This window comes from Rhodofomes roseus, assembly GCF_022264815.1.
Source record: "Rhodofomes roseus strain CIRM-BRFM 1785 chromosome Unknown C8Q71scaffold_2, whole genome shotgun sequence".
Classification (NCBI taxonomy): Eukaryota; Fungi; Basidiomycota; class Agaricomycetes; order Polyporales; family Fomitopsidaceae; genus Rhodofomes; species Rhodofomes roseus.
In genome coordinates, this window is record NW_025952958.1 from 1,534,636 (window position 1) to 1,557,628 (window position 22,993).

Here is a 22,993-nt window from a genome sequence, read left to right on the forward strand (position 1 = left end):
GTCGACATGCGAGGCTCACGCTTTGACTTCGGGACCCTTTGACTGGTGCTTTGTCCCAGCGGGTGCCACGGCGCAGCAATGCAGTATAAAGTTGGGATGTCCGAACGCGGGCCTCATTGGGACGCTCCTGTTGACTCTTGGAAAGAGCCTCAGCTCCTGCTGGTACGACCACTGTCTACGACTTTACGACCCTCTGTAGCGCTATCCATCTTATGTCTGTCTCGGTGACTAACGAATCTCTCATTTACTTCGCCCTTCGGTTATGTATTCTATGTGAGCAGACATCCCTTTCTTCGTGCTTATTGTCACTGATGGGCGAATGCAGTTCTTTCTTTGGCGATAAACGCGCTGCTGGTCGGTCTGACTGCGATGGCTCTGTCCCTTGGTTCTGGCGGAGGTAAAGTCGCGTCGCATCGGTATTGCTCGTGTGGCTGACCCTTTGTGATACAGGCTATGAAGTACTCTCGATGATTCTACATGTTTTCGCAGATCTGCTGGTGTTCATGCGGTATGTCCGACGTTGCTGTCACCGCGAACTCAATTTTTAACCGATGTTCGCAGCACAATCTGGGTTTTCCGCGTGAAAAATCAAGGCAGCCGGGGCTGCCTCATCGTGGACGGATTCATCTGGTCATTGAGCTTCAGTACGTCCTCGACCACTCATTCGCTCCGACCCCAATTGACTGGTGCGCTACGCATAGTGGGTTGTATCCTCCTCACGATCCGAGCAGCCGCCGCCGGCGACTCCGGCCTCATTCAGGATTACTCCGCACTAGCGGACGCACGCAGTGCTGCTATTGCAGTTCTGACCTTGTCTTGGCTAGCGTTCTCACTAGGTATGTTCGTTACACTGCTCTTAAATCTGCACAAGCTCACCCCGCACCACTAGCTTCGATGGGGATAACCCTTGACCTGTTCCAGCCCTACCGGCCCGCGGACGTCACTCCCTTCACGCCCTACACGAACCCCCCGGAACGGCACCGGGTTGTCTTCCACAAGAACCACCGACCGCTGAAGATCATCGAGTTCCAGCGCGAGACGGATCCGTACTACTGGAAACACCAGCCTAGTACCAAGCAGCAGCCCGCCAGGCACCAACCCGCCAAACAACCCGCCAATATGCAACATCCACGAGCTCCGAAGCCGGCCTACGCACGCCCGACGCAGAAGCAGCCCGTGCGGATGGATGTGGCATGGTCCATGGCTTAGAGAGCCTGGACACTTCGACCTCATAGGAGGCAAATTTTCGATCTTCTGCCCTGTGTGGCATGGCCTAGCTTATTTTGATGTGATGTAGTTCTATATGTTGTGCAATGTTATACTGCGATATTATCTCAAAGCATTCCCAAAACATCTATGGTACATCTGCGGGCAGCGATCCGCACTCATGAGTATATGCATATGAACAAGCGATCAGTAGGTCCTCAGTACACTGCTATATACATCTGCGTCGTCAGGCAAATCTCGAGCTCTGCGAGGAACTCGCGAAGTCAGTATTGTACAGATCGTCGTGCGCATCCGCCTCCCGCCAATACTCATCCCATTCGTCGCCGCCCCCCTGCTGTGGCCCCTCTTCTGCCTCTGCGACCGCCGTCTGCGCTCCTCCTACGTCTCCAGCAGACGGACTTGACGGCAGGAGGCCGTCCGCCTCTATAATACCTATGTCGAACGGTGATATGCCATCGATGGTCGGCTGGACTTGTGTGGGCGGCGGTCTCCTCGCGGACGGAGGCGGCATGGTGTTCTCCGGCGCTACATCGTCAGGCAGCGTGACGATACCCTCTTTGCGGATGATGAAGTCAAGCGCAGCCGGAGGGCCCACAGAGCTGAAGATGACGTTCAGCCGCCTGACGCGAACGGGCTGAGCGGGAGAGGCTTGGGAGCTTTCCAAGCGCGGACGCTTGGCGGCTCGTTCATAGTCGTCCGTGTCCACGATGCGCGTGCGCTCCGTACGGCTGAGCATCACCCTCGCATTGATCTGATTTGCCCAGACAAGGCCTAAGCTCGCTTCTTTGCGACTGCCACCCGGGACGTAGTCCGGCCTGTTGAACCAGCGAGACTGCTCGCGGTAGAGTATCTCGCCAGGCCTCCCCATGTCCGCGTCCAAACTCCGGTCGAAGACGTCGATCACCTCGTTCAGAACTAGCACGGCGATTTGGTACTTGCTCGCGATGCCGTGCAGGAGCGTCGAGATTTCCGTGAGGTTCTTGGACCGCTCGAAAAGAGTGTCCTTCGAGACCCGGTTGTGCGAGTGGAAGAGCTCGGTCAACGCGTCGATGACGAGCAACTTCACTGGCTTGCTATCGCGCTGAGATAGTAGCTGGTCCAAGAGGCTCGGCAGGCGTGAGGACAGGACGTGAAGCAGCATAGGAATCTCAGGAGCTTTGATGGTGTGGACATCCGACAGACTACATAGAGAAGGCGAGAGGAGCGGGTGGGTATCCTGGATGTCGGTGAGGCGAGACGTAGGAAGACGGGTCGTGACCGTCACGTAGCACGCAGAACCGTCGATGCCTCCTAGCCTGGGAGGGAGCTGCACCATCAAGGACAGCTGTAGAGCCAGCTGCGTCTTCCCGGCAGCACTGCATTTTTGTTAGAGCATTGGAGGTACTGGTGGCAGTCTGACACGCACCTTTCCCCTACAACTTCCCAAAGCATTCCCGTTCGAACGCCCCCGCCAATGATTTCGTCCAGCCTTTCATCACCGGTGGTGAACTTCTCGTCGCCCTCATGTGGGATATCCTGCAGCGCGCGAGGCTGTTTCGCCATTGCATGGCAGACGGTGTCTAGGATACGCTCGATGTCTTTAACATTCGCCCGAGTCTTTCTGACGATGTCAGAGGGGGCCGCAAGGAGTAGGTCTGCCACATTGACGACGCCGGCTGTGAGACATAGTACAATTCCTCAGCATGATAGTCACTGGAGATCCTGGGGCACTGACCTCGTTTCAATATGCCCAAGTCTTGGCTGGAGAGTGCAGCGATGGACGAGACTGCCTGGGACTCCATGCAGTCTCACAAATCTGCATCAGTGAATGGCTAGCACAACGGCGCGCAGTCGACGCTCTGGATGTAGGACATCGTTGTTCGCCTTAGAGCTGTCCATAACGGGTGCTGCAAGACAATGGACAAGGTTGCATTCTTGCCACAGGCGCTCACCAATAGCGCCCAGTAATACGTGATTAACCCAGTGAGGGGACGACCGAATAATATGTCATAGCATATACACTCTTTCCAAGACTCGTACAACCAGAGAGTCACAAATTCCTACAAGTATCGCAAAGTAAAGTCTCATGGTACTGCTGATGAACAGCTCAGGATGGTCGTTGCCGGTTGGCAATGGACTGTGACGACTGAGACCTGCTCAACAGACCTCCAACCGCGTTGGTGACAGCCTCCGTAATAGGCCGCGTTTGTGTTTCCGTATGTTTCACGAAGAAGAGTCGTACGTTGGTTGAGTTCCAGATGCCCAACGGGCTCATCCCACGGACGTAGATCTCTCCCCAAATCAGAGATGTGAGCCAGACGATGGACGCATCGGACCACTACACGCAGCGTGAGCTTGGATATAGTACTTTGTATAGCAGGTGAGAGACTCACCACGAAGCGCCGCGCCGAGACAGGTCCGGGCTTGGGTAAGATATGTTGGAGGTTTGTACTTTTGATCAGGTCTACGACGGCACCATTCGCGTTGGCTGGGTTCAGTGAATTCTGCAGTTCTTGGATCTTGGGAAGCAGCTCTGAGATGACAAGCATAATGACATCGAGGGGCAGACTGGATGAAATTTCGTTAGCAATAACGAACGACATACGCACTGTGCTCTTACCCTTGTTGCCACGATGTCACCCATTCTTGCGTGGGCACGAAGCCATTGCGGCCGACCGCTGTCGCCGCAAGGCTCTCGAGGCTGCCCGTCATTTCCAAGGACATCGCCATCCCAGCTCTCATCTTGCCCCTAGCCTTCTCCGACGGTTCCGCTGCTCGCCCACTCAGCGGCTGTTCTCCGAGCGTCGGAGACATCAGCGGCATGGCGGTGACAGCCTCGTCTTCTGAGTTCGGTCTCGTGTTCTCGGTCGAGCCAGCGTTCGACGGGAACTCAGCGTTGCTCTCGTTGCGCAACAACCTCGCCTTCTCTTCGTGAGGTTGCTCTTCGTCCGGCTCGTCCGCTCTGCCTTTGCCCTTGTCCGCGTTGCCTTCCCCTGCCTTCGCGCGTTCCTCCTTGGCTTGCTGGATGCGCCGGATCTCGCGCAAACCTCTAGCCAAGGTGAACGTCCCGAGGTCCTCGAATGTCTTGTGCGCATGGAGGATGCCATATACCAGATTGGGGTTGTCGGACAGATTCCGCAGGAGCACAGAGTTGAACGTTTCGAGCCTACATATATTTGAGTCATGCCTCGGGCTTCGTCACGGGCAGGGACTCACATGAAGAAGAGCAAGCGCGGGTGTCCTCCATCCGCTAAAAGGAAGGAGGGGTTGGAGAACGCGGTGAATAGCTGGATGAGGCGTGTCGATGCAGTGACACTGAGATTCTTGAAGTAAGGGGCAGAGTTAGAGAGCGCGATGATCAACGCGGGGTACAGGGAGTTGAGAGCACCCGACGTGGTCGCTACCATGGAATAGATGGCCTGTACACCACGTCAATCACTGTATGAGTAGATGAACATGGCCTTCTCACATGAATCATGACGTCGGCCGCAGTGCCTAGGTTGCTCCATTTCTGCGGGAGCTGAGCCTTAATTGGTGAGACAAGCTTCTGACCAAATGCACGCTCCGCAGAGATGCTCTGCACGATGTACGAAATTGTACGGCACAGACCGTGTTGTTCTTGACGCATAGTTAGGCTCAGGACACAATCGACGAATTGAGACATACTTACGCGGCTTATCCTTGATCTCAATCCCATAGCAAAGCAGGTAAGCAAGTATATCGGTAGCTTTGTCCGAGTCGAGGACGTAGGCGCGGAATTTCTGAGCGATTGTTAACGAAAGGCTACAATCGAGTAGAGGTAAGCGTCGTACCTTGTTCAAATCGATCATTTTCCACAAGAATACGACTACGGAACATGTTCACAACAACCTCTTGTGATGTTATATCGTACGTACCCGTTTCAGCGATATACGGGACTGATCGCTTTGAGCCTGGTAGCAAATTGTTCATGGAAGCCATCTGCTGTTCGAAGATAACAACAACGCCTTGTAGTATGAACGTGAAGTCGTTGGGGCGGTGCTTGAAGGAGATGCATTAATACATATCACTTTGTCAATTCTGACCATACGTACCAGTTTCGCCACGAAATACCTGAATGCATTGGTCTTCGAAGTAGGCGCATGCGACTGACCTCCTTCGCTGTCTACTACAGCGTCTCTAGCAGTACCACTCTGGAAGTCGAGGAGCACGCAGAGTGTCTGGAGGCACGTTCCAATCAAGGTGCTGTGAGGGTCCTCGCCCTTGAAGACGAGGTGATTGTAGGGGAGTTTGCCCGCGACGCTTCCTACGAGGTTAGCAACGCCAGCTTGCGGCGCATGCAGGGCAGTGTTCATGAGCGAACAAAGGACAGTCAGAACATGACGCCTCGGTGTCTTCTGCACGAACTGCAGAGAGTAGAGGGAAGGACAGGTGAATAGAGAAACAGGCGGTGCGTATATCTGCTTCGAGAGGAGGACAAGGAGAAGTCGCAACACTTCTGTTCGATTGGACTCGTACGGCTGGCTGGGTCCTGGATCTACCGTTGATCCAACACCTGTTTCCCTGTGTGATGTGAGTGTGGGTTGTCTATCGGACTACGAGTGCAATGTGGCGTACCAAATGACATAGCTAATTTTGTAGTGGTCCACCTGGAGCTTAGTCGGCAGAGTAAAGCCGCAGCAGAACATGAGATCGATAATACAGCTGAAGAGTTTTTCCGCTAGAGAAGGAAGGTAGCGTCTCTCCTTGCTTTCCGGTGCTTGGGCCTTAGTGGAGGAGCCGGCCTGACCACCCTCGTCCTCGTCGTCCTCGTCGTCGATCACGAACTGCGGATCAGCGTGTGATGAAGAAGACATAATGCTTTGTGCAGTCACTTCTTCTCTCTTCCAGAAAACCTCCATTTCCAGCCGACTAGTCTCGCTCTCGAGTTCGAAGGCCACCGGAAGGACGCGCTGTAGGACTCGTATGCAGTTCAGCGCCTCCTTAGTGGTGTTGCGCTGGTGTGTAACCTTCATGAAGGATGACGCGAATGAAGTCATCGTCGTATTGGGAGCGCTGGGGAATGTGTGGTCCGACACAAGGTTGAACAGGCGGGAGGTAACAACGCGTATTAACATCGCCACGTTCTCTGGCGCGTCATACAGAGCGCGACGGACTGCCGGAAACTGTCAGGACGACCTCCATATTGCTTAAGATGTACGCACCATCGTTGTGTGAGATTAGGGTGAATACGTCCGACGCTGAATCGAACAGAGTGACATACTGCGAACTCATGAGCGACCTCTACACCGGCTGAGCATACGCACGTACTTGATCCCAATATGAATCGGTCTCCAAGATATGCTGCAAAAGGCTGGTAGTCAGGCTTTCTGCATCTTATATACGAGTATCTGCCAACGTACGCGAGTTGTAGCCAGCTTGGCGATGCCCCCAGGGTGGCTGCGGAATGCGAGCTTGGCCTCATCGCCGAGCAGGTTAAAGGGAATCGCGATCTTCTGGGGCAGGCTGGCAAGCATCTTCCTTAAACTCTCGGGTGTCTTTGGTATCTGCAGTGAAGCTAGGCCACTAGAGAGGAGATGCTAGGTACCAGATAATTAGAGCGGTCGCACTGCGACGCCTGAAGCTCGGTGGGCGTGAAGTCAGTATACGGGCGCCAACCACTCACGATCAGAAACACGTGGAAACTCCCACATATGGCAAGTGCAGTCGCTTGTTCCCAGAGTCCCCAGCATTGGAACTGGCACTGTGGCAGGCAATACACTTCATCGTATTCAGAGAGCTACAATATCAGACTCAAGTCTGGCCTCGTGTTCCTAACGAAATCAGGATACCCAGGGACACTTCGTGCGTTCTAGGGTAGAGATGCTTCAAGTTGACCGCCATACTACCTAAGAGTAAGCGATGTTATGTTGCTGAGCTATGGTAACTCTCAAGCAGAGCGATGTGCACCAGGATTGTTCGATTGCGAAACTCTGTTCGTTAGTATTGCTGGGGGCGCAGATCCATGAGGTAAGGGGCCCGGACGACGCAAATCATGCTCAGCATTGGACAAATTTCTGCGCAAGTATATTCCGGTTCTTTATGTAGCACACATTCGTTCCCTCTGGTGAACACATGTGCACTGCGGGTAAACGGAACCCTCTCCTCCTCTCCCTCTTCCTCCTCCTCCCCGGTCCAATGCATGCCCGAGTCTTCGCATTTCGGCCGCCACGTCCTAGACAAGATTCGCGGTCACGTGGTACGCGTCGCGGCAATATTGACGAATACGTTGCATCCGCTGCATGAACATCCGTACCGCCGTTACAGGGGTTGACCTCGAACATGTCATCCCGCAATACACAGGGATCCTGGACCGCACACGGATGACGCACCACTCCATCCCGTCGCGGATACGCACCGACGTTAGGCCAAGCCGTAAGGCGGCCATACATAAGTCGGCACCGGACGGTCGATAGCGCACCTGCACTCCTGCACGTCGAGAGAACCACCCACTCACAACCATGAGCTTTCACCCATTCTTCCGCTCTGTCGCTGAACCCCAGGGCCCAAGGCGTCACTCTGCCCCGGATATATTCTCTTTCCTCCGACGCGGACGACTTGAACAAGGAGAGGGCGACACCAACCGCAGGGAAGGAAAGTCTAAGCTTGCAATTCGGCCGCCGGTGCTGCGCAGAACGAGCTCGACACCAACCACGGTGCAGGCGTTGATTGTCGCCACGCCCGTCAACGAGCCGATCATCGTCGACCTCAGCCTTGGACAGTCGCCCAGCGATCCCTCTCCACACCTGCATCATCGAACACAAGATGTGAGTGTAGACGTGAATACGCAGCCATAATATTACTGACGTCTAGCAGGCATCTCACACGCGTGCCGGCCTCGGCCTTGGACTTCCAGCATACGACGACGCAGACGATCGACTCGTCGAATTGCTGCCAGGGCCTATGCACCCGTATACGGGCATCGCTATCCCAGCCAGATTGCCCAACCCTAGGACAATCTCCGCTGAATCTGTGCAATCATATACCCAGGGGCCACCTGGCCTCACCGAGTCGCTTTTGAATGAGCACGAACGAGTCGTCGATGTGTCGGATTCCGGCTTCTTTGACCAGACGATGGACCTGCCCAACTTCGTCGTTGTCGCGCCCGAAGACGATTTCGACATAATAGCCGTCGACATTATTCCGCCCACGCCGACACCGGACGCCTTGGACGCTTTGGATATGATGGAGGTGTTGGCGGAGGAAGGTGAGGACGGCATCGCCATTGAGGTGGTCCCTCCGACGCCAGGGCTGCGGCGACAAGAAGGACAAATGCACGTGCCGCCGACACCTGGTGCACCTCGACTGCCGCACGTCACCCGGTTCCCATTCGATCCTCTGTATGCATGAGCGGTCCGGGCGGGAGACAATGTGGACGCTTAGTAGTCACATACAGTCGCCGCACTCTTAATAGCTATGATAATCGCACACCTAGTTGTACATCACTTCCCCCGAGATCGCACGCGGCAAACCACCGAAGCCGACGTGCAAATCCTGACAACCAAAATTCTTGAACATCAGAACTGAGAGAGACCGGCCGTGACAATACCGCAATAAAATCAGCTAGGCCCACCTATAGACTGCATATCATGTATCCTCTGCTGCCCCGCTCATCCCCTCCACCGCGAACTGCACAGTCCTCACAGCCAACGTCCGCAAGTTCAGAAGCACCAGCACACCCGTCTTCTTGAACGTAGGCACCAGCACGACCCTACACCTCTTCTGCCCACCTTCCCCCTCCATGCCCTTCTCCTCCACCTCATCCCCATCCGAGTCCACCTCCATCTCCTCGTCGCCCCCACCCCCGCGCCGCTTCCCCCACCCACGCTCCGAGATGATCTTCGTCCCAAATGCAGGCTGATTCCCAACGACATATACGTCCGGCGTCTCCGCGAGCACAAACGGGTCCTGCGCGAAGTACGGGTGGCACCAGAGCGTGTCCGGCGCGGTCGGCGCGAGGTGGCGCCAGTGCAGCGACTGGCACGCGAGCGCGAGTCGCGTATGTGGCGGCGAGGGCAGATACTTGTACATGTCCTCTACTGGCTGGCCAGACGAGACCAGTATCGTGCGCGAGGGCCCCGAGTTCGCTGCGGCGCCGTTCGAGGTAGAAGTGGCGGCGGCGGACGCCTTTTGCTTGCCCTTCCCAGTGTTGGACACGGGTGGAACGAAGGTGGAGGGGGCTCCGACGCGAATATACGTCGGGTTGGTTTCACAAGAGAAAGAGGCATATGCGGACGCGCCGTGGAACATTGCGCGGGGGAAGGGCTGTTGAGGTAGGAGCGTACCGGCGGGATCCGAGGCACCGGGTAGTATGTGGACAGGCATGGAGCGCGCGATGTCAAGGAGGTGCGCGGAAAGCGTGAGTGTCGGGTGTATTGAGAAGTTAGCCGGATCGTGGCCGTAACGGCGCTGCACGCGAGAGACGTTAGTGGCATGCAGGGGTAGCCTGGGTTCGACTTAAGACTTACTCCTTTCCGGTCTCGTCCGGCCTTTTGGTCGTCGTTCGTGCTAGCATTCGTGCTCACAGCTTGTGAGAACGAATTTCCGGCGATGACCAGCCTAGATATTCGAGAACACGTGGCTTGGTCATCTGGGCCTCCTGCCTCTCCTGTTAGATATTCAACGAGCATTTGTATTTGTGCGTCTGCAGGTGACGGGGCGCCGATCTCAAGCCCGGATACGAGTGCGACCCACTCGTCATCGTGCTCCTCACCCAGAGCACCTACATTGCATTGATCAGATCGCATTTCCCAGCATACGTTCCACACGCACCATCAACTTCCATATTCTCGTCTTTCTGCGCGCTCTTTCCCCACTCGAGCCCCCGCGACGGCTGCGGCGCCATCCCTGCGTAGCAAACGTCGACGACTTCGAACTCGCCGCCGCTCGTCTCTATCCCGAGCACGCCGACGATGACGCCGGTGACCAGGCTCGCCGCACGAAGCCGCTCACCGACGAGGAAGATGCGCCCGGACTCATCCTCCAGCATGACTTGGTCGTCAGGGCTGCAGTATTTTGTGCGCGGTGGTGGCGCAGGGAGGGAGTGCTAGTGGCCTCGACATCAAAAGGGGGCGCGATACTGGGGTAACACAAGGGCCACATACGTCTCGTGCGATGTCCTGGAGGACATTTGGCTTGAGAGGCATGTCCATGTAGACCGTGCCTATAATATAGCAGAGCTTGCCTTTGATGACCTCGAGCACGCGGGACACAAAAACGGGATTTCCTAGTCAAAGGAACGGTGTAGGTGGTATTCAGCAGCGAGACTTCGGCAAGCCACAAGCGCGACACTCACCCGAGACGTCCTTCCATCTCCGCGTCGCTCTCGCAAGCACGTACTTCCTCAGTAGCTGCAGTCGCGCAAAGTATATGTTCGCATATTGGTGCTTATACGACCTGTTCGACGCGCCGAGCACGAAAGACGGCGTCCGCTGCGTCGGAGGCAGCACAGACGTCGGTGGCCGCGTGAGCGGTATCTCTGGAACGGGCCTGCCGACGGAATCAGCCATCACAGAACAGAGAGGTTTATATTGCGACTTACAGAGGGTCGGGGGGAAACATATCGAGAGCAAAGACGCGTTCGTGGCCAGCGCAACGCGAGTGTGAGTTGGGCTTGTCGGCTAAGCGAGTGACGCGACGCGAAGACGAGACGCGTCGCGGTTGCTTGCGCGTGTTTGGCTCTTGACGCGTCCTCGCTTGGCCCGTCTGACAGGCTTGGCTCAGAACTCCTCACGAACACCCACACGGTTCAACAGAGATCTTTTACATAAAGCATCGCCTCACGGACCATCGAAGGGCGCGCCTCCTGTCTGCAGCTGCTACAACTCTCGGACTCGGGACAGCGATGAATGTCAAGCGCGTGCAGCGGGAATTCAAAGCTTGAGCTTGAGGTCGCGTCGCCGGTCGGGATGGTCTGTGTCGACAGTGCGAAAGGGAACTTGCAGGGCTTGCGATGACTGCAAATCATCACTGTGAGTGTTACCGTTCGCTCATTTTCCGGTAGTGCTTCATGTTGTTGGGTATGCGCCTTGCCATCGACGTCAGGTAAAGCTCCGTGACCCAGGGTGGCTAGTAGCTCCTCAGGCCTCCAGGCAGCACGCTATGAATATTTCGGTCGTTCGATCCATGCACTGCCCTTGGAACAAACCCCCTATGGGCCCTTAGAACAAACCCCCTATGGGACGTCGAATGTGCACCATGGCGCTCACTCCGTGTACCCTGAAACTTTGTCCGACACTTCTGTTGCTGCGCATACATAGCGACAGGACGTGGCGACTGAATCCATATCCATCACCTCGATGCTGATGAGGCGGACAGCTGAGCAATCTCCTTTTCTCATCGTTGACAGTGCCCGCGCAGTATGTGACTACTGCATTTGCTTCGTGTGCATCTAGGTGCTTTCCAGAGAACCCGGTGAGTTCGTCAATCGTCAACTGACGTTCATGAACAGTCGAGATCAGTCTCAGAGGGTGTCGATGGCCGTACGCGTATGGAAAGGGAGCAATGAGTGCTATTGTTAGCCCGGTTCAAAGACGAAGTGAAGCTGTCGTGATTGGGGCGCTGCCTTAAGGTATGATGGTGGTGGTCAGGGACGGGTTCTCGTGCGCACGCACGTATGGACTCACGCACGTTCTCTCCACAAACAGCGACATCAGGAACTGGTGAATGGAGATCACGACTGTTTCGACTGCATTGCGCTGACGGAAATCCGTTGTTCTATAGCTGTCCAGGTCGCGAAGCAGTGGACACTGGCAGATGAGTACCTGCAGGCGTGGTCCCGTGGGGCGCATTCGGTCAGTCCGGGGCCAGTTGGAGGGTGAAATAGGTGTCCGCAGCGGGCGATGATGCACAGGCCGTGCGATGGCGGTCACGACTGGAGCCAGACGAGGGAAGGTGGCTTTCCGATGGGAGCAGAAGTGCAAGCGCGAGGCAGGCACAACGCGACGCGTGCACGTGCTGTGGCTCGACGCGTCACTGTCTCGCCGCCACCGTGTCGAGACTCGATTGTACCCCCTGCGATGTCTTCGCCGCCGTGACCGAGGTTCTGGACAGCATCCAGGTGACGCGCGGCGTGGTAGACATGCTGCACGACGGCCGGGGACGCGTGCACGGTCGACAGACAGCGAGACGGAGAGGGCGACGCGTCCGTAATGAAATAGCTGCTAGTTTGACTGATGATGTCATCATCCCATCCCAGGTCATCACATCCTCTCGACACCTATAAAGACCCGGCCAGTCTCACCCTCGGTCTAGCACATTCGCTCTCATCCCCGTCTATCCCCTCTGAAAACGATAGCCCACCATGGTCCTGTCCAAGGTGCGCGGTCTGCCTATCCATTCGGTTTCCAGACTGAACAACCCTTTAGCACCTCAACGCCGAGTCGCTCATCAAAGCGGCGCGAGACCATCCAAGCCGGAAGCATGTCCAGAGCTCGAATGGACACCAGATTGTGCACCCGTATGGTGCTCGCTACGGCACGGAGCCCATTCCCAAGTACAAGCTTCCGCGCAAGGTCAGGCAAAGCCTGTAGCACATGTAGATGCCTCTCTGACTCTTTCACGCTCAGGGCACGGATGCCGAGGCCACCTACCAGCTCGTTCACGACGAGCTTACTCTTGATGGTACCCCCGCCCTGAACCTCGCGTCGTTCGTCCATACCTGGATGCCGAAGCAGGCAGACCAGCTCATGATGGAGAACATCTCCAAGAACCTCATTGACCAGGACGAATATCCGATGACGCGTGAGTGACCCAGTCGACCATCACAGATGTCAATATGAACTTGACATGGCCTGCAGAGGTTATCCATACGCGCTGTGTGTCCATCCTCGCCGACCTATGGCACGCCCCCAGCGCCCACAGTGCCATCGGAACCGCCACGACTGGCTCTTCCGAGGCCATCCAGCTGGGTGGTCTCGCCATGAAGCGCTTGTGGCAGGAGAAGCGGAAGGCTGCGGGCAAGTCCATCCACGAGCCCGGCCCAAACATCGTCATGGGTGCCAACGCGCAGGTCGCCCTCGAGAAGTTCGCTCGCTATTTCGACGTTGAGGCGCGTCTTGTGCCAATCTCCGAAGAGAGCCACTATCGGCTTGACCCCAAGAAAGCCATGCAGTACGTCGACGAGAACACGATCGGCGTGTATGTCATCCTTGGCAGTAAGTCGCTTTACCGAACGCGATAATCGGCGCATGCTGAGTGCCTGTGCTAGGCACGTACACTGGTCACTACGAGCCAGTTGAGGAGATGGCTGCACTGCTTGACGAGTACGAGAAGAAGACAGGTATCTCCGTACCCATCCACGTCGACGGCGCCTCTGGTGGCTTCATCGCGCCATTCGCAACCCCGAACCTGAAGTGGGACTTCCGCATCCCGCGTGTTGTCTCCATCAACACATCCGGGCACAAGTTCGGCCTTTCGTATGTCGGCGTAGGCTGGGTCGTCTGGCGCTCAAAGGAGCTCTTGCCCAAGGACCTCATCTTCGAGCTGCACTACCTCGGCTCGGTCGAGTACTCCTTCTCACTCAACTTCTCTCGGCCTGCACACCCAATCATCGCACAGTATTTCAACTTTGTGCACCTGGGCTACGAGGGGTACAAGGCGGTCGCGCTCGACGATCTGGTGAACGCCCGTCTGCTCAGCCGTGCGCTGGAAAAGACCGGCTTGTTCGTTGTCCTTAGCGACATTCACAGGCCGAAGGAGAGTCTCCTCAGCTCTGCGTCGCAGAGTGTCGGGACGTTCGACGAGGAGAACGTCGAGGTAAGGCCACAGACCAGTCACCAACCATTGTCTTGTCTAACCACATCCGCACATAGAACTACCGCCCTGGTCTGCCCGTGGTCTCGTTCCGCTTCTCGGACGCGTTCAAGGCGCAGAACCCCGACGTGCAGCAGGTCTGGGTGCAGACGCTGCTCCGCGCGAAGGGCTGGATCGTCCCGAACTACGAGCTCGCGCCGGACCTGGAGGACGTGCAGATCCTCCGTGTGGTCGTGCGCGAAAGCGTCAGCGCGGTGATGATCGATCGGCTCCTGGCCGACATCGTGAGTGGCCCGGCCTCGGTCTGCGTTCGTGTGTGTGGTGCTGATGGCTTCTGGCGTAGATCGAGGTTACGGAGAACCTGGCGAAGACGGACTCGCCCATGCATGCGCTGAACACCCTCCAGCAGCGCAAGACCGTTGAGGGGCACCATGGCAAGCTCGAGGAGGGCTCGGGCAGCAAGTCGAGTGGCACGTACGCGAAGCAGTGCTGAGCGCACGTACGTTGTCGGTTGTCGATATAAAAGATCACCTGTCGAGGCAGGACCGCGCGCTGAAGGAACGGGAGGCCGTTGACGTTGGCGGGCTGCTCACCTGGGTACAATGTACGTTATGAAGGAGTAAAGATCCCATGTTGTATCACTGCCATATTGAATGGACTTCGGAAGCGACATGGCATTTGAGCGCCGCTACATAACTGTACGGAAGGCCACTAATGCCGCAGAGACTCTGATAAGTACTTCCCCTCGAGCTACTAATAGTACCTTAGGGAAGTTCTGCTACCATCTACCCTACACCGTAGTCAGCTTTCCTACAACGCAGTCCAGAAGGAGGTAAGTTACCGCACCTAGTCGGCTGATGACCGGTCTCGCTCCAGACTATTGAGCGCCCACGACCATACAATCTTGCACGCACGTCGGAAGCCCCCAGCCAAGGCTGTCAACACAGTAAGCCATCAATGCATCAAGCCCGGGGTCGCAGCGCCGACACGCCAACGTAAGGGCCGGTCAGAAACAGCCAATGTCGGGCAGGACGCGCACAACAGCCTGCGAAGAAGACCCGCGAGCGCGGCCGCAATCATCATCTGACACGGCGACCAGACCCTCGCGCAGGGCACGGGCGCAGTGTGACCGCGCGACGACGAGGGCCGTCTCCTCCCCATGACCTGTGCGGGATTGATCCCTGGGCTGAGTATGGATCGCGGGTTGCGGGATGCGTTGGCTGGGACTTCTCTGGGTCCGCACGGCGTGCCATGGTGGAGCCTGACGGGAGGTGCGGGCGTACAAAAGGCGAGGGGGCGGCGGGAAAGGCATACAGGGCACCTCCAGTGGTAGAGCAGTAGAACTTGACCGTAGACCGTAGACGTTTCTTGTAGGGCCGAACGCGAACGACATCATGTCTCTCGCCGTGAAGAGCTTCAGACATGGACTCGGCGCGCGGGGCCGTCCCGCAGGCTTGGCAACTCTCGCGCGAGCTCGGTTCTCCACCGCACAGGCCCTGCGCGCAGACATCGACGCGTCGCCGCTCCAGCCAGGCAAGCAGAAGAGCAAGACGGGCACGCTCCCTCCGTACGGGCCCGTCGGCGTCGCCGCCGCGCTCGAGGCGCTCCCCGACCATCGTGAGTCCCAATGCTCTCGCCACCACGCCATAGCCTGAGCGGGATGCGCACGCGACAGCGGCGAAGCCAACCCTGTTCTCGCACGAGTTTGCGCTGACGGACCGCGTCGCGCTCGTCTCGGGCGCGAACCGCGGCCTCGGCCTCGAGATGGCGATGGCGCTCGCCGAGGCGGGCGCCCGCGCGGTGTACTGCGTCGACCTGCCCAAGCAGCCCGGTCCGGAGTGGACGAAGGTGAAGGAGTATCTCAGCAGGATGACGGGCCTGCAGGGCGAGGGGCGCTTGGAGTACGTCTCTGTGGACGTGACTGATCAGGTGGGTCTCTGGCTTGCGATGGTCGGTGGGATGGGTGGGCTGATACATACGTGGGTGCGTAGGAGGCGATCTGGAAGGTGGGCGAGACGATTGGGGATCGGGAGGGACGGATGGATGCGTGCATCGCCGCTGCTGGGATTCTCAAGCCGCATACGGACTGTCTGAAGTATCCCGCGAAGCAGTTCCAGGAGGTGACCATGTCCGCAGACAAGCATCCTAGCGCCACGAGGCTCACGCAGTCCTAGGTTATGAACGTGAACGTAAACGGCGTGCTGTTCACGGCGCAGGCAGCAGGGAGGCAAATGCGCCGCTTCGGCAACGGAGGCAGTATTACTCTGATTGCGAGTATGAGTGGCTCGATCACGAACAGAGTACGTACCGTTTACATCCCTCCGAGGTGTAGACCTAGCTGATCACGGAATCGCAGGGCGAGCCATGGGTGTCATACAACACATCGAAATCCGCCGTGCTCCAGATGGCGCGCAGCATGGCTTGCGAGCTCGGCCCCGAACGCATAAGGGTGAACACGCTCAGCCCTGGACACATCTACACGCAGTGCGTATCCACGTCATGCGGTTTGACGTGCCTAACACACCCCTGACGCACTCCATACAGTATGACCGCGCAGTTTGTCGACAAGAATCCGGGGCTGGTGGAGAAGTGGTCGGATCTGAACCCTATGGGCCGGATCGGGCGACCCGACGAGCTGAGGGGTGTGGTGACCTGGCTGGCGAGCGACGCAAGCACGTTCTGCACGGGTAGCGAGTGAGTGCCGTTCCTTCCTGGATGTTCGGTCTGTGCTGACTTCCGGCAGCATGATCGTAGACGGTGGCCACCGGGCATGGTAGACGACGGCGGTCGCATTTCTCTGGGTTTTGGCTGTGCCTTTACAAGGGGGTCAATGAATATGGGGCTTGTTATGATCATCGCTGTACCAGTAGTATACACGCAGTACGGTTGGACATGGTCGTTGTGAACGGATGAGCGCACCTGAGAGCGGGGAATCTTCGGCATTTCCCGCGCGACTTGCGCGTCCGGGGTCCCGGGCAAGAGGAGCCAATCCGATGACGGACAATCGCACAGCAGCTGCGCGCCAGAGCGCAAGGGCAACGGTTGTCGGTAGCCGGTGGGCACTGGGCGTCTCCCTACCGACGCGAATGTCTTGGGCGGCGCGACGATGAGCGGGGGAGTCACTCGCGGATGTGACGTCCCCGATACTTCCCATGGCAGAGGGAAGCAGTCGCACACGGCGGGCAGGAGTAGTCGAGTGGACAGGGAAGATTGTACGAGTGCGGGTGACTGATAGCGTTCCTGGGATAGACGTGCGCAGTGGGCAGCAGGGGCACGGGCCACACAAGCTACCGGCTGGGAAGCGGGGCTGCGGACGGCTGAGCGTGGCCTGCGATGGTCCAGTGGGCAGGCGACGCGGGCGCTGTGTCCCGCGGTGCGGAGGACACGGAAGGTGGCGAGAGGGGTGGCCTGGAGGGCGAGTGAGTCGGAGGCGGGGGACAGGACGCGGGCGGGGCGGTCACGGCGGGGGCGCGGTGTGACGAACGCGTGACCGGGCGCGGTATGTGTCACGATCGATCGAGATTGGCTGCGGGACTGCGCAGTTGTCCGCAGGCCGCAGAACGGGCGATCCTACACTCGACCCACCGCAGCAGCTAGAGCCTCCTCTCCTCCTCCCCCCGCCTCACTCTCCTTCATCCCACCCACCGCGACCCCCCGTCGTCGCTCTCAACCACCATGTCCGACTCGCCGCAACAGACAGCCGCGGCCGCACCCCGCAGGCCGGCGCAACCAACAGACATTGCAGATAAATTTGTCGCGTTCCAGCGCAGGCAGGCCGCGTACGTAGCTCCGTAGTCCGCATTTTGCATGCGCCGCTGACCCGCCGCGACTGCGCTTGTAGTGCAACAAAACCACGCGAACGAGCCGACCGAGCTCCCGCTCCCTCAGGCTCTTCTTCGACTCCCCGCCCAACGCGTGCGCCCTCCCCTCGCCGACCGCACGCTCCGCAACACCCAAGCCCCAACATCGTCGTCAACCAGAGTTCGCCATCCGCGATGGAGGCCGATGCTGATGACTTCTCGCGACGCCTTAAGATAACTGCCGCCTCCTCTCCCCGCCCCTCAGCCCGAGCTCAGGCGGGCCCATCCTCCGGCAGCCCAGGCAAGCTCTACAACCCCAACTCTGACAGTCCACGGAGGGTCATCCTCACCGCTGAGCCCGAAGCCATGTCTGATGCCGCGTCGAGCTCGTATGCTCCGCGGGGTCCCGCGCCACATGGACCGCGCCAGGCCCCTCCACAGTCAAGAGCAGCCCCCGACTCGCACAGGCAGCTGTTCGACCACCGTAAGGACGATCCAGTTCGGTTTTTAGCCCGACCACAGGCGTCGCCAAACGCCGCAGCCAACCGCCCACATGTTGACCGCCCGACACCAACACCCAAGTCTTCCGGAGACTACGTCTCCGCCTCGTCAACGTCTTCCGCCTCCTACGCCCACTCCACACTCTCTTCCAACTTCACTCTTTCGTCCGCTACAACCGATTCCTCCGCCCCTTCGGGCCTTTTCGAGAACCCCAATGCAAGACGCTCAGAGGACAGTTCGTCGAGTACCAATGCCTTCTCGATGCAGCTCAAGAAGCTTTATCGAGGCATCACTGCACTTGAACAGAAGATCCTCGGTGAGCAGCGAGACAAGGACGCAGATGACGAGGGCAATCGGAATACGCAGACAGTGGGCATCCTCATCAAGGGCCGCCCAGGCTCAGTGGGGGGCTTGGCAGGTGGCGCAGAGGTGAGAGGTGGTGAAGATGATATGGAGAAGTGGAAGCGATTGTTGGTCGACCACAAAGAGTATGTCTTAATCGATTTCAAATTCCTCGCTCGCGTGTCGCTCACCGATCTGTAGGCTCGCAGAGAAGGTGCAGAACCTTCTTACGCTCACGCTAGCACCCACTGTCCCGGCTTCCCTCCGCAACATTCCGACCAAATACAACCTCATCGCGCGATTGTGGGCACATGCCTTCCATCGCCTCCTCGAGTCTCTCCGCCAAGCAGCGTCGCCGCCAAACAATTCACACGTCGCTCTTGAGTATCTGCAGGTAGACGTCATCCTCGCCCGATTAGGTATGGTGGCTAATCTCCCATTGTGTGTCAGGACTTCATTTACTACGCATACACTTTCTATTGCGCTCTTCTCGAGGAGCGCAATCTCTCTGACTTCCGAAGCGGTTGGGTCGAGGCGCTCGGCGACCTCTCGCGGTATCAAATGGCGTACTGCGCGCTCGTCGAGAAGCAGCAGACCGTGACCGCCACGACGCTCCTGTCCGCGCCCGCGCCCTCCCCGATGACCCTCCTCATCAAGTCCATGGCGCCCGGCGCGGACTCCCAGATCGACACCCAGCGCCCGTCGACACCGAACGGCGGTGGGAGCTCCGATCGTGCGGAACTGCGCGCACCGGCGGCACCCGAGGTGCACGCACGCATCGACGATTCGCCGCCGCCGTCGCCCGGACGTGCGGCGAGGCTGGTCCTCGAGGTGCCGAGCGTCGGCCTCGCGGCGGCGCGTGCGATGGAGCTCGTCCCGGAGAAGGAGCACTGGAGGCAGATCGCGCGCGAGTGGTATGCGAAGGGCCTCGCCGGCACGCCGGGTGCGGGCAAGCTCCATCACCACATCGGACTGCTCTGCAGGGAGAGGGACGGGAGCGGCGAGGAGCTGCGGGGGATGTATCACTTCGTGAAGAGGTGAGTCGCTCTATTTATATTGCGAATACTGATGTCTGACATTTGTATGTATAGCATGATTACAGTGCATCCGTACAGCACCTCCCGCGAGGCCATCCTCCAGATCTGGTCGCCAGCCGCCCAGACTCGTCGCCAAGGCCCCGACGCCGGCGTCGCCGATCTGTATATCATCCTCCACGGTATGCTCTTCACGCACATACAGATGGACGACTTCCGCGGCGTCCTCGACCGCTTCGACGAGAAGCTCAACATCGAAGGTCAGTCATACATCTCTAGTTAGATCAGTCCGGAGCTGATAGACGTTCTCAGGCGGTGCAGTCGTCGAAGAGCGCGACTGGATCATGATGGCCGTCATCAACCTCGGCGCCATCCTCGAGTACGGGCGGCCCACCGCTGTCCTGCGGCGCGTCGCTGGCATCGGCGGCAGAGACGGCGTCAGCGCTCGCGCCGGCGTCAGCCCAGCCATGGCCGCGTCGTCCGCGGGCAAGGTCAAGCTCATGGCGAAGAAGGCCGAGGACGACGACAGGAAGATGGACGTCGACGACGAAGGCGCCGCCCCACGCAAGGCCGACCGGAAGCTCGACGCCATGAGCATGTCGCCTGCGCTCTCCGAGGCGGGCGCGTCGACTGGCCCCGAGGTCCCACCGTCGCTCAAGCTCGGAATGCAATTCGCGTTCTCGATGCTCGCGCATGCCCTCCGGAAGCCAATGCGGAAGTCGTCGCCATTCGCGCGCTCAACTCTCAACCCGTACATCACGATCCTGCTTACCTTCCTCGCCACCGCTGTGAAGGATGCACAGGCACTCGCCGTCCTCGAGCGGTTCATCCCCTGGGCCGACCTCGCAGTGTTCCTTACCGCGATCCCGCGCCGCGTCACGTACCGCGAGCAGCAGAAGGAGCGCAGTGACAGCGCGGTCCTGCTCACGAGCGGCTGCAAGCCTCTCCCAGAGGACTGGTGCCTCCGCGGTCTCGGATGGGGCGGCAAGCGCGTCTACCCCATGGGCTTCTGGGGCAAGGAGGCGAACGTCGAGGACAGGAACGTCGAGGTCGAGGTTCTAGACAAGAGCGAGGGCGGCGACCAGCTCGACGGTATCATCGAGGACGAGCGGGAGGAAAACGAGGCGGCGAACGAGCTTGGCAAGCGCTGGATCCGCGTCGCGCGCGCCGGCCTGAAGATCGCGAAGCACGTCGGTGGCTTCGCGTATTACCCCGCCGCGAACGAGGAGCAGAGGGGCCAGTGGAAGGTCGAGGGCGTGCTTGCAGCGAAGGTCGCGCAGTGGCAGGAGGAAGAGAAGAGAGAGCGTGAGGAGGAGGAGAGACGCCTTCGGGGCCGGCGATGGGACGAAGACTCGATGGACGTCGACGATGATGAGGGCCTTGCCGCGGAGGAATTGACAGATGGCAGTGAGGATGACGAGAATGATGCGCCTGAAATCAAGGCGCTGAAGGTAAGCATCGTCAGTTTCTCAGGATAGCGCATGCATTGAGTTTGCTTTACAGGCTCGCCGGCGATATCTGCAGAGCCTGTTGGACTCCTCGGCACAGGGTCGGGTTTCGCCATCGATCCCTCGACGTCGTCCTCGTGGCCCGCAGCCCCACAAGCCGGCACGCCCTCAAAGCACCCTCCGGGTCGTGCCTGGGTACACGATCCTCGTCATCGACACGAACATTTTATTGTCTTCGTTGCCGGTGGTCTCCACCCTGGTCGAGAGCCTTCAATGGACCGTGGTCATACCTCTCCCGGTGGTCATGGAGCTCGACGGCCTCGCGAGCAACGCGACCGCCCTCGGCGAGGCTGCCACAGCCGCGCTGGACTACATTACTTCGCACATCCGCTCTCACACGACCTCGCTCAAGGTACAGACGTCGAGGGGCAATTACTTGTCGTCCCTCAGCATCCGGACGGAACAAGTCGACTTCGCCGGCGATGAGGCGTCTTGGGAACGGAACATGGACGACCTCATCCTCCGCGCCGCGATCTGGCAGGACGAGCACTGGATCGACCGCTCGGCCATGCTTCAGCCCGACGGCGTGTCGCGCGATACCTCCGGCGCGGCAAAGGTAGTCTTATTGAGCTTCGATCGCATGCGTACGTGCCGTCATATGTCACCCATGAATTGTGTTCACTGATCAGTGTATGACTCTTACAGTTCGTCTCAAGGCGCGCTCTCGACAGCTCAGCGCGGCAAACGAACAGGACATGGCATCAATTCTCGCGCCCGGGCGGTAGAGCTCATTGGTACGAGTGCACCGCGATGCCTCCAAAGTATCCAACTGCACGGTTCGTCGTCGGATGACGAACCGGACACGCTGATGAGGTACGCTTCCGGCCCCCATGTCCAGCTGCATATCTTCAGTGCTCGGCGACGGATTGGTGGTATTCTGGGTACCCAACTTCTTGCTTTGCCCACGCCCGTCCGTGATCGGTGCATATTGCCGGCGTCACTCGACGCGCCTACTTTGCTGAAAGCCGTAGGGTTCCATGGGGTACACACTGGACATTCCGGTCGGAACAGTAGTCATTCCTTATCGCATCGTCGTCACATATTTATTCGTTTTTGTATTGGGATACTGGCATGACCTCGGTACTGTACACATCATACCCTTGCATTTGTTCCCGCGCATCGGCTTGTCGTACTCCCTATCAGCATTGTATCCAACAGCAACCATTGAATCCATTTTGCATCCCCTCTCCGCGCCCTTTGTGGCGTGCGTGCTGACCGGACGACTGAGCGGAGATGACCTGGAGATGACGATGAAGGTGAGTCATTCTTCGAGCGTTCCGTTTTGGCGCATTGGACTACGTGCAGACTGAGACAGCTTGTCGCCGACTTCCAGAATACCATGTATTTCTGTGGATGTGGTCGTGAAGTTTAGTAGCCGGAAGTATGGCGATCAACCTGCTACCGGGGCCCACAGCGTCGGCACGCCGATATGCGCCCCAATTAGTCGCTCACCATCGCCGTACGCCGCACGCCGCTGTTGTAGTCCATTGCAATATAGCACCGGAACGCTCGATGAGGCTAGGCCGTTCGCGCCGGAGCTTCAGCTGGTTGCTGCAAGGACGGGGGGCCGCCATGGCATGCTCGCAATTGTTCTCGCTATGGATACGACAGGGGCTCTTCGCCAATCTCCGATGCCTCTCCATTGTCTACTCGCACCGATCCGGTGAACAACCTCTCACCAGTACGTCTCCGTCAATGCGCACTTCTGTCATCCGCTCACGAGTGTCGATAGAACAATACGTCCCGCCTTCACCGGAATTGCATGGCGCTCTCCTGTCTCCTTGTAGTATCCGATCCGATCATGCGCCAATGTGTTCCATGGAGGTTGATA

At 58.4% G+C, this 22,993-nt stretch overlaps 8 protein-coding genes across 8 annotated transcripts; 5 read left to right on the forward strand and 3 right to left on the reverse strand.

Annotated features, from left to right (window-relative positions):
• On the forward strand, positions 1-1,331 carry C8Q71DRAFT_227166 (uncharacterized protein). The gene is made up of 6 exons (XM_047917140.1): positions 1-273; positions 326-397; positions 451-508; positions 562-644; positions 702-836; positions 890-1,331. The coding sequence occupies exons 1-6, from the start codon at positions 213-215 to the stop codon at positions 1,207-1,209; spliced, it is 729 nt and encodes a 242-aa protein (XP_047783956.1). The 5' UTR covers positions 1-212; the 3' UTR covers positions 1,210-1,331.
• A 12-nt stretch (positions 1,332-1,343) lies between these two features.
• On the reverse strand, positions 1,344-3,159 carry C8Q71DRAFT_227209 (P-loop containing nucleoside triphosphate hydrolase protein). The gene is made up of 3 exons (XM_047917141.1): positions 2,942-3,159; positions 2,633-2,882; positions 1,344-2,582 (listed from the first exon to the last, which is right to left on the reverse strand). Exons 1-3 carry the CDS (start codon positions 3,006-3,008, stop codon positions 1,454-1,456), a joined length of 1,446 nt encoding a protein of 481 aa, XP_047783957.1. The 5' UTR covers positions 3,009-3,159; the 3' UTR covers positions 1,344-1,453.
• A 31-nt stretch (positions 3,160-3,190) lies between these two features.
• Positions 3,191-6,819, reverse strand: C8Q71DRAFT_735134 (high-temperature-induced dauer-formation protein-domain-containing protein). The gene is made up of 13 exons (XM_047922455.1): positions 6,588-6,819; positions 6,496-6,528; positions 6,390-6,447; positions 5,803-6,340; positions 5,280-5,748; positions 5,103-5,226; positions 5,019-5,053; positions 4,877-4,967; positions 4,676-4,824; positions 4,423-4,625; positions 3,827-4,372; positions 3,600-3,774; positions 3,191-3,544 (listed from the first exon to the last, which is right to left on the reverse strand). Exons 1-13 carry the CDS (start codon positions 6,699-6,701, stop codon positions 3,314-3,316), a joined length of 2,766 nt encoding a protein of 921 aa, XP_047783958.1. The 5' UTR covers positions 6,702-6,819; the 3' UTR covers positions 3,191-3,313.
• Positions 6,820-7,231: 412 nt separating this feature from the next.
• C8Q71DRAFT_903917 (uncharacterized protein) lies at positions 7,232-8,574 on the forward strand (the record flags this gene model as incomplete). Its single annotated transcript, XM_047928832.1, has 2 exons — positions 7,232-7,991; positions 8,041-8,574. The coding sequence occupies exons 1-2, from the start codon at positions 7,686-7,688 to the stop codon at positions 8,572-8,574; spliced, it is 840 nt and encodes a 279-aa protein (XP_047783959.1). The 5' UTR covers positions 7,232-7,685.
• On the reverse strand, positions 8,507-10,873 carry C8Q71DRAFT_735139 (DNA polymerase alpha/epsilon subunit B-domain-containing protein). Its single transcript, XM_047922456.1, has 6 exons — positions 10,766-10,873; positions 10,520-10,713; positions 10,329-10,450; positions 9,997-10,270; positions 9,693-9,946; positions 8,507-9,633 (listed from the first exon to the last, which is right to left on the reverse strand). Exons 1-6 carry the CDS (start codon positions 10,783-10,785, stop codon positions 8,812-8,814), a joined length of 1,686 nt encoding a protein of 561 aa, XP_047783960.1. The 5' UTR covers positions 10,786-10,873; the 3' UTR covers positions 8,507-8,811.
• A 1,520-nt stretch (positions 10,874-12,393) lies between these two features.
• C8Q71DRAFT_227353 (glutamate decarboxylase) lies at positions 12,394-14,767 on the forward strand. Its single transcript, XM_047917144.1, has 7 exons — positions 12,394-12,541; positions 12,591-12,737; positions 12,792-12,966; positions 13,023-13,379; positions 13,433-13,980; positions 14,037-14,261; positions 14,321-14,767. Exons 1-7 carry the CDS (start codon positions 12,527-12,529, stop codon positions 14,468-14,470), a joined length of 1,617 nt encoding a protein of 538 aa, XP_047783961.1. The 5' UTR covers positions 12,394-12,526; the 3' UTR covers positions 14,471-14,767.
• Positions 14,768-15,255: 488 nt separating this feature from the next.
• On the forward strand, positions 15,256-16,779 carry C8Q71DRAFT_227338 (sorbose reductase sou1). Its single transcript, XM_047917143.1, has 7 exons — positions 15,256-15,594; positions 15,653-15,906; positions 15,969-16,097; positions 16,152-16,277; positions 16,334-16,461; positions 16,522-16,671; positions 16,721-16,779. The coding sequence occupies exons 1-7, from the start codon at positions 15,372-15,374 to the stop codon at positions 16,752-16,754; spliced, it is 1,044 nt and encodes a 347-aa protein (XP_047783962.1). The 5' UTR covers positions 15,256-15,371; the 3' UTR covers positions 16,755-16,779.
• Positions 16,780-17,652: 873 nt separating this feature from the next.
• Positions 17,653-22,355, forward strand: C8Q71DRAFT_877500 (uncharacterized protein; the record flags this gene model as incomplete). The annotated part of the gene is made up of 8 exons (XM_047928424.1): positions 17,653-17,756; positions 17,819-18,766; positions 18,822-19,014; positions 19,071-19,657; positions 19,712-19,914; positions 19,967-21,105; positions 21,158-21,746; positions 21,808-22,355. 8 exons carry the CDS (start codon positions 17,653-17,655, stop codon positions 21,885-21,887), a joined length of 3,843 nt encoding a protein of 1,280 aa, XP_047783963.1. The 3' UTR covers positions 21,888-22,355.
• Positions 22,356-22,993: the final 638 nt, after the last annotated feature.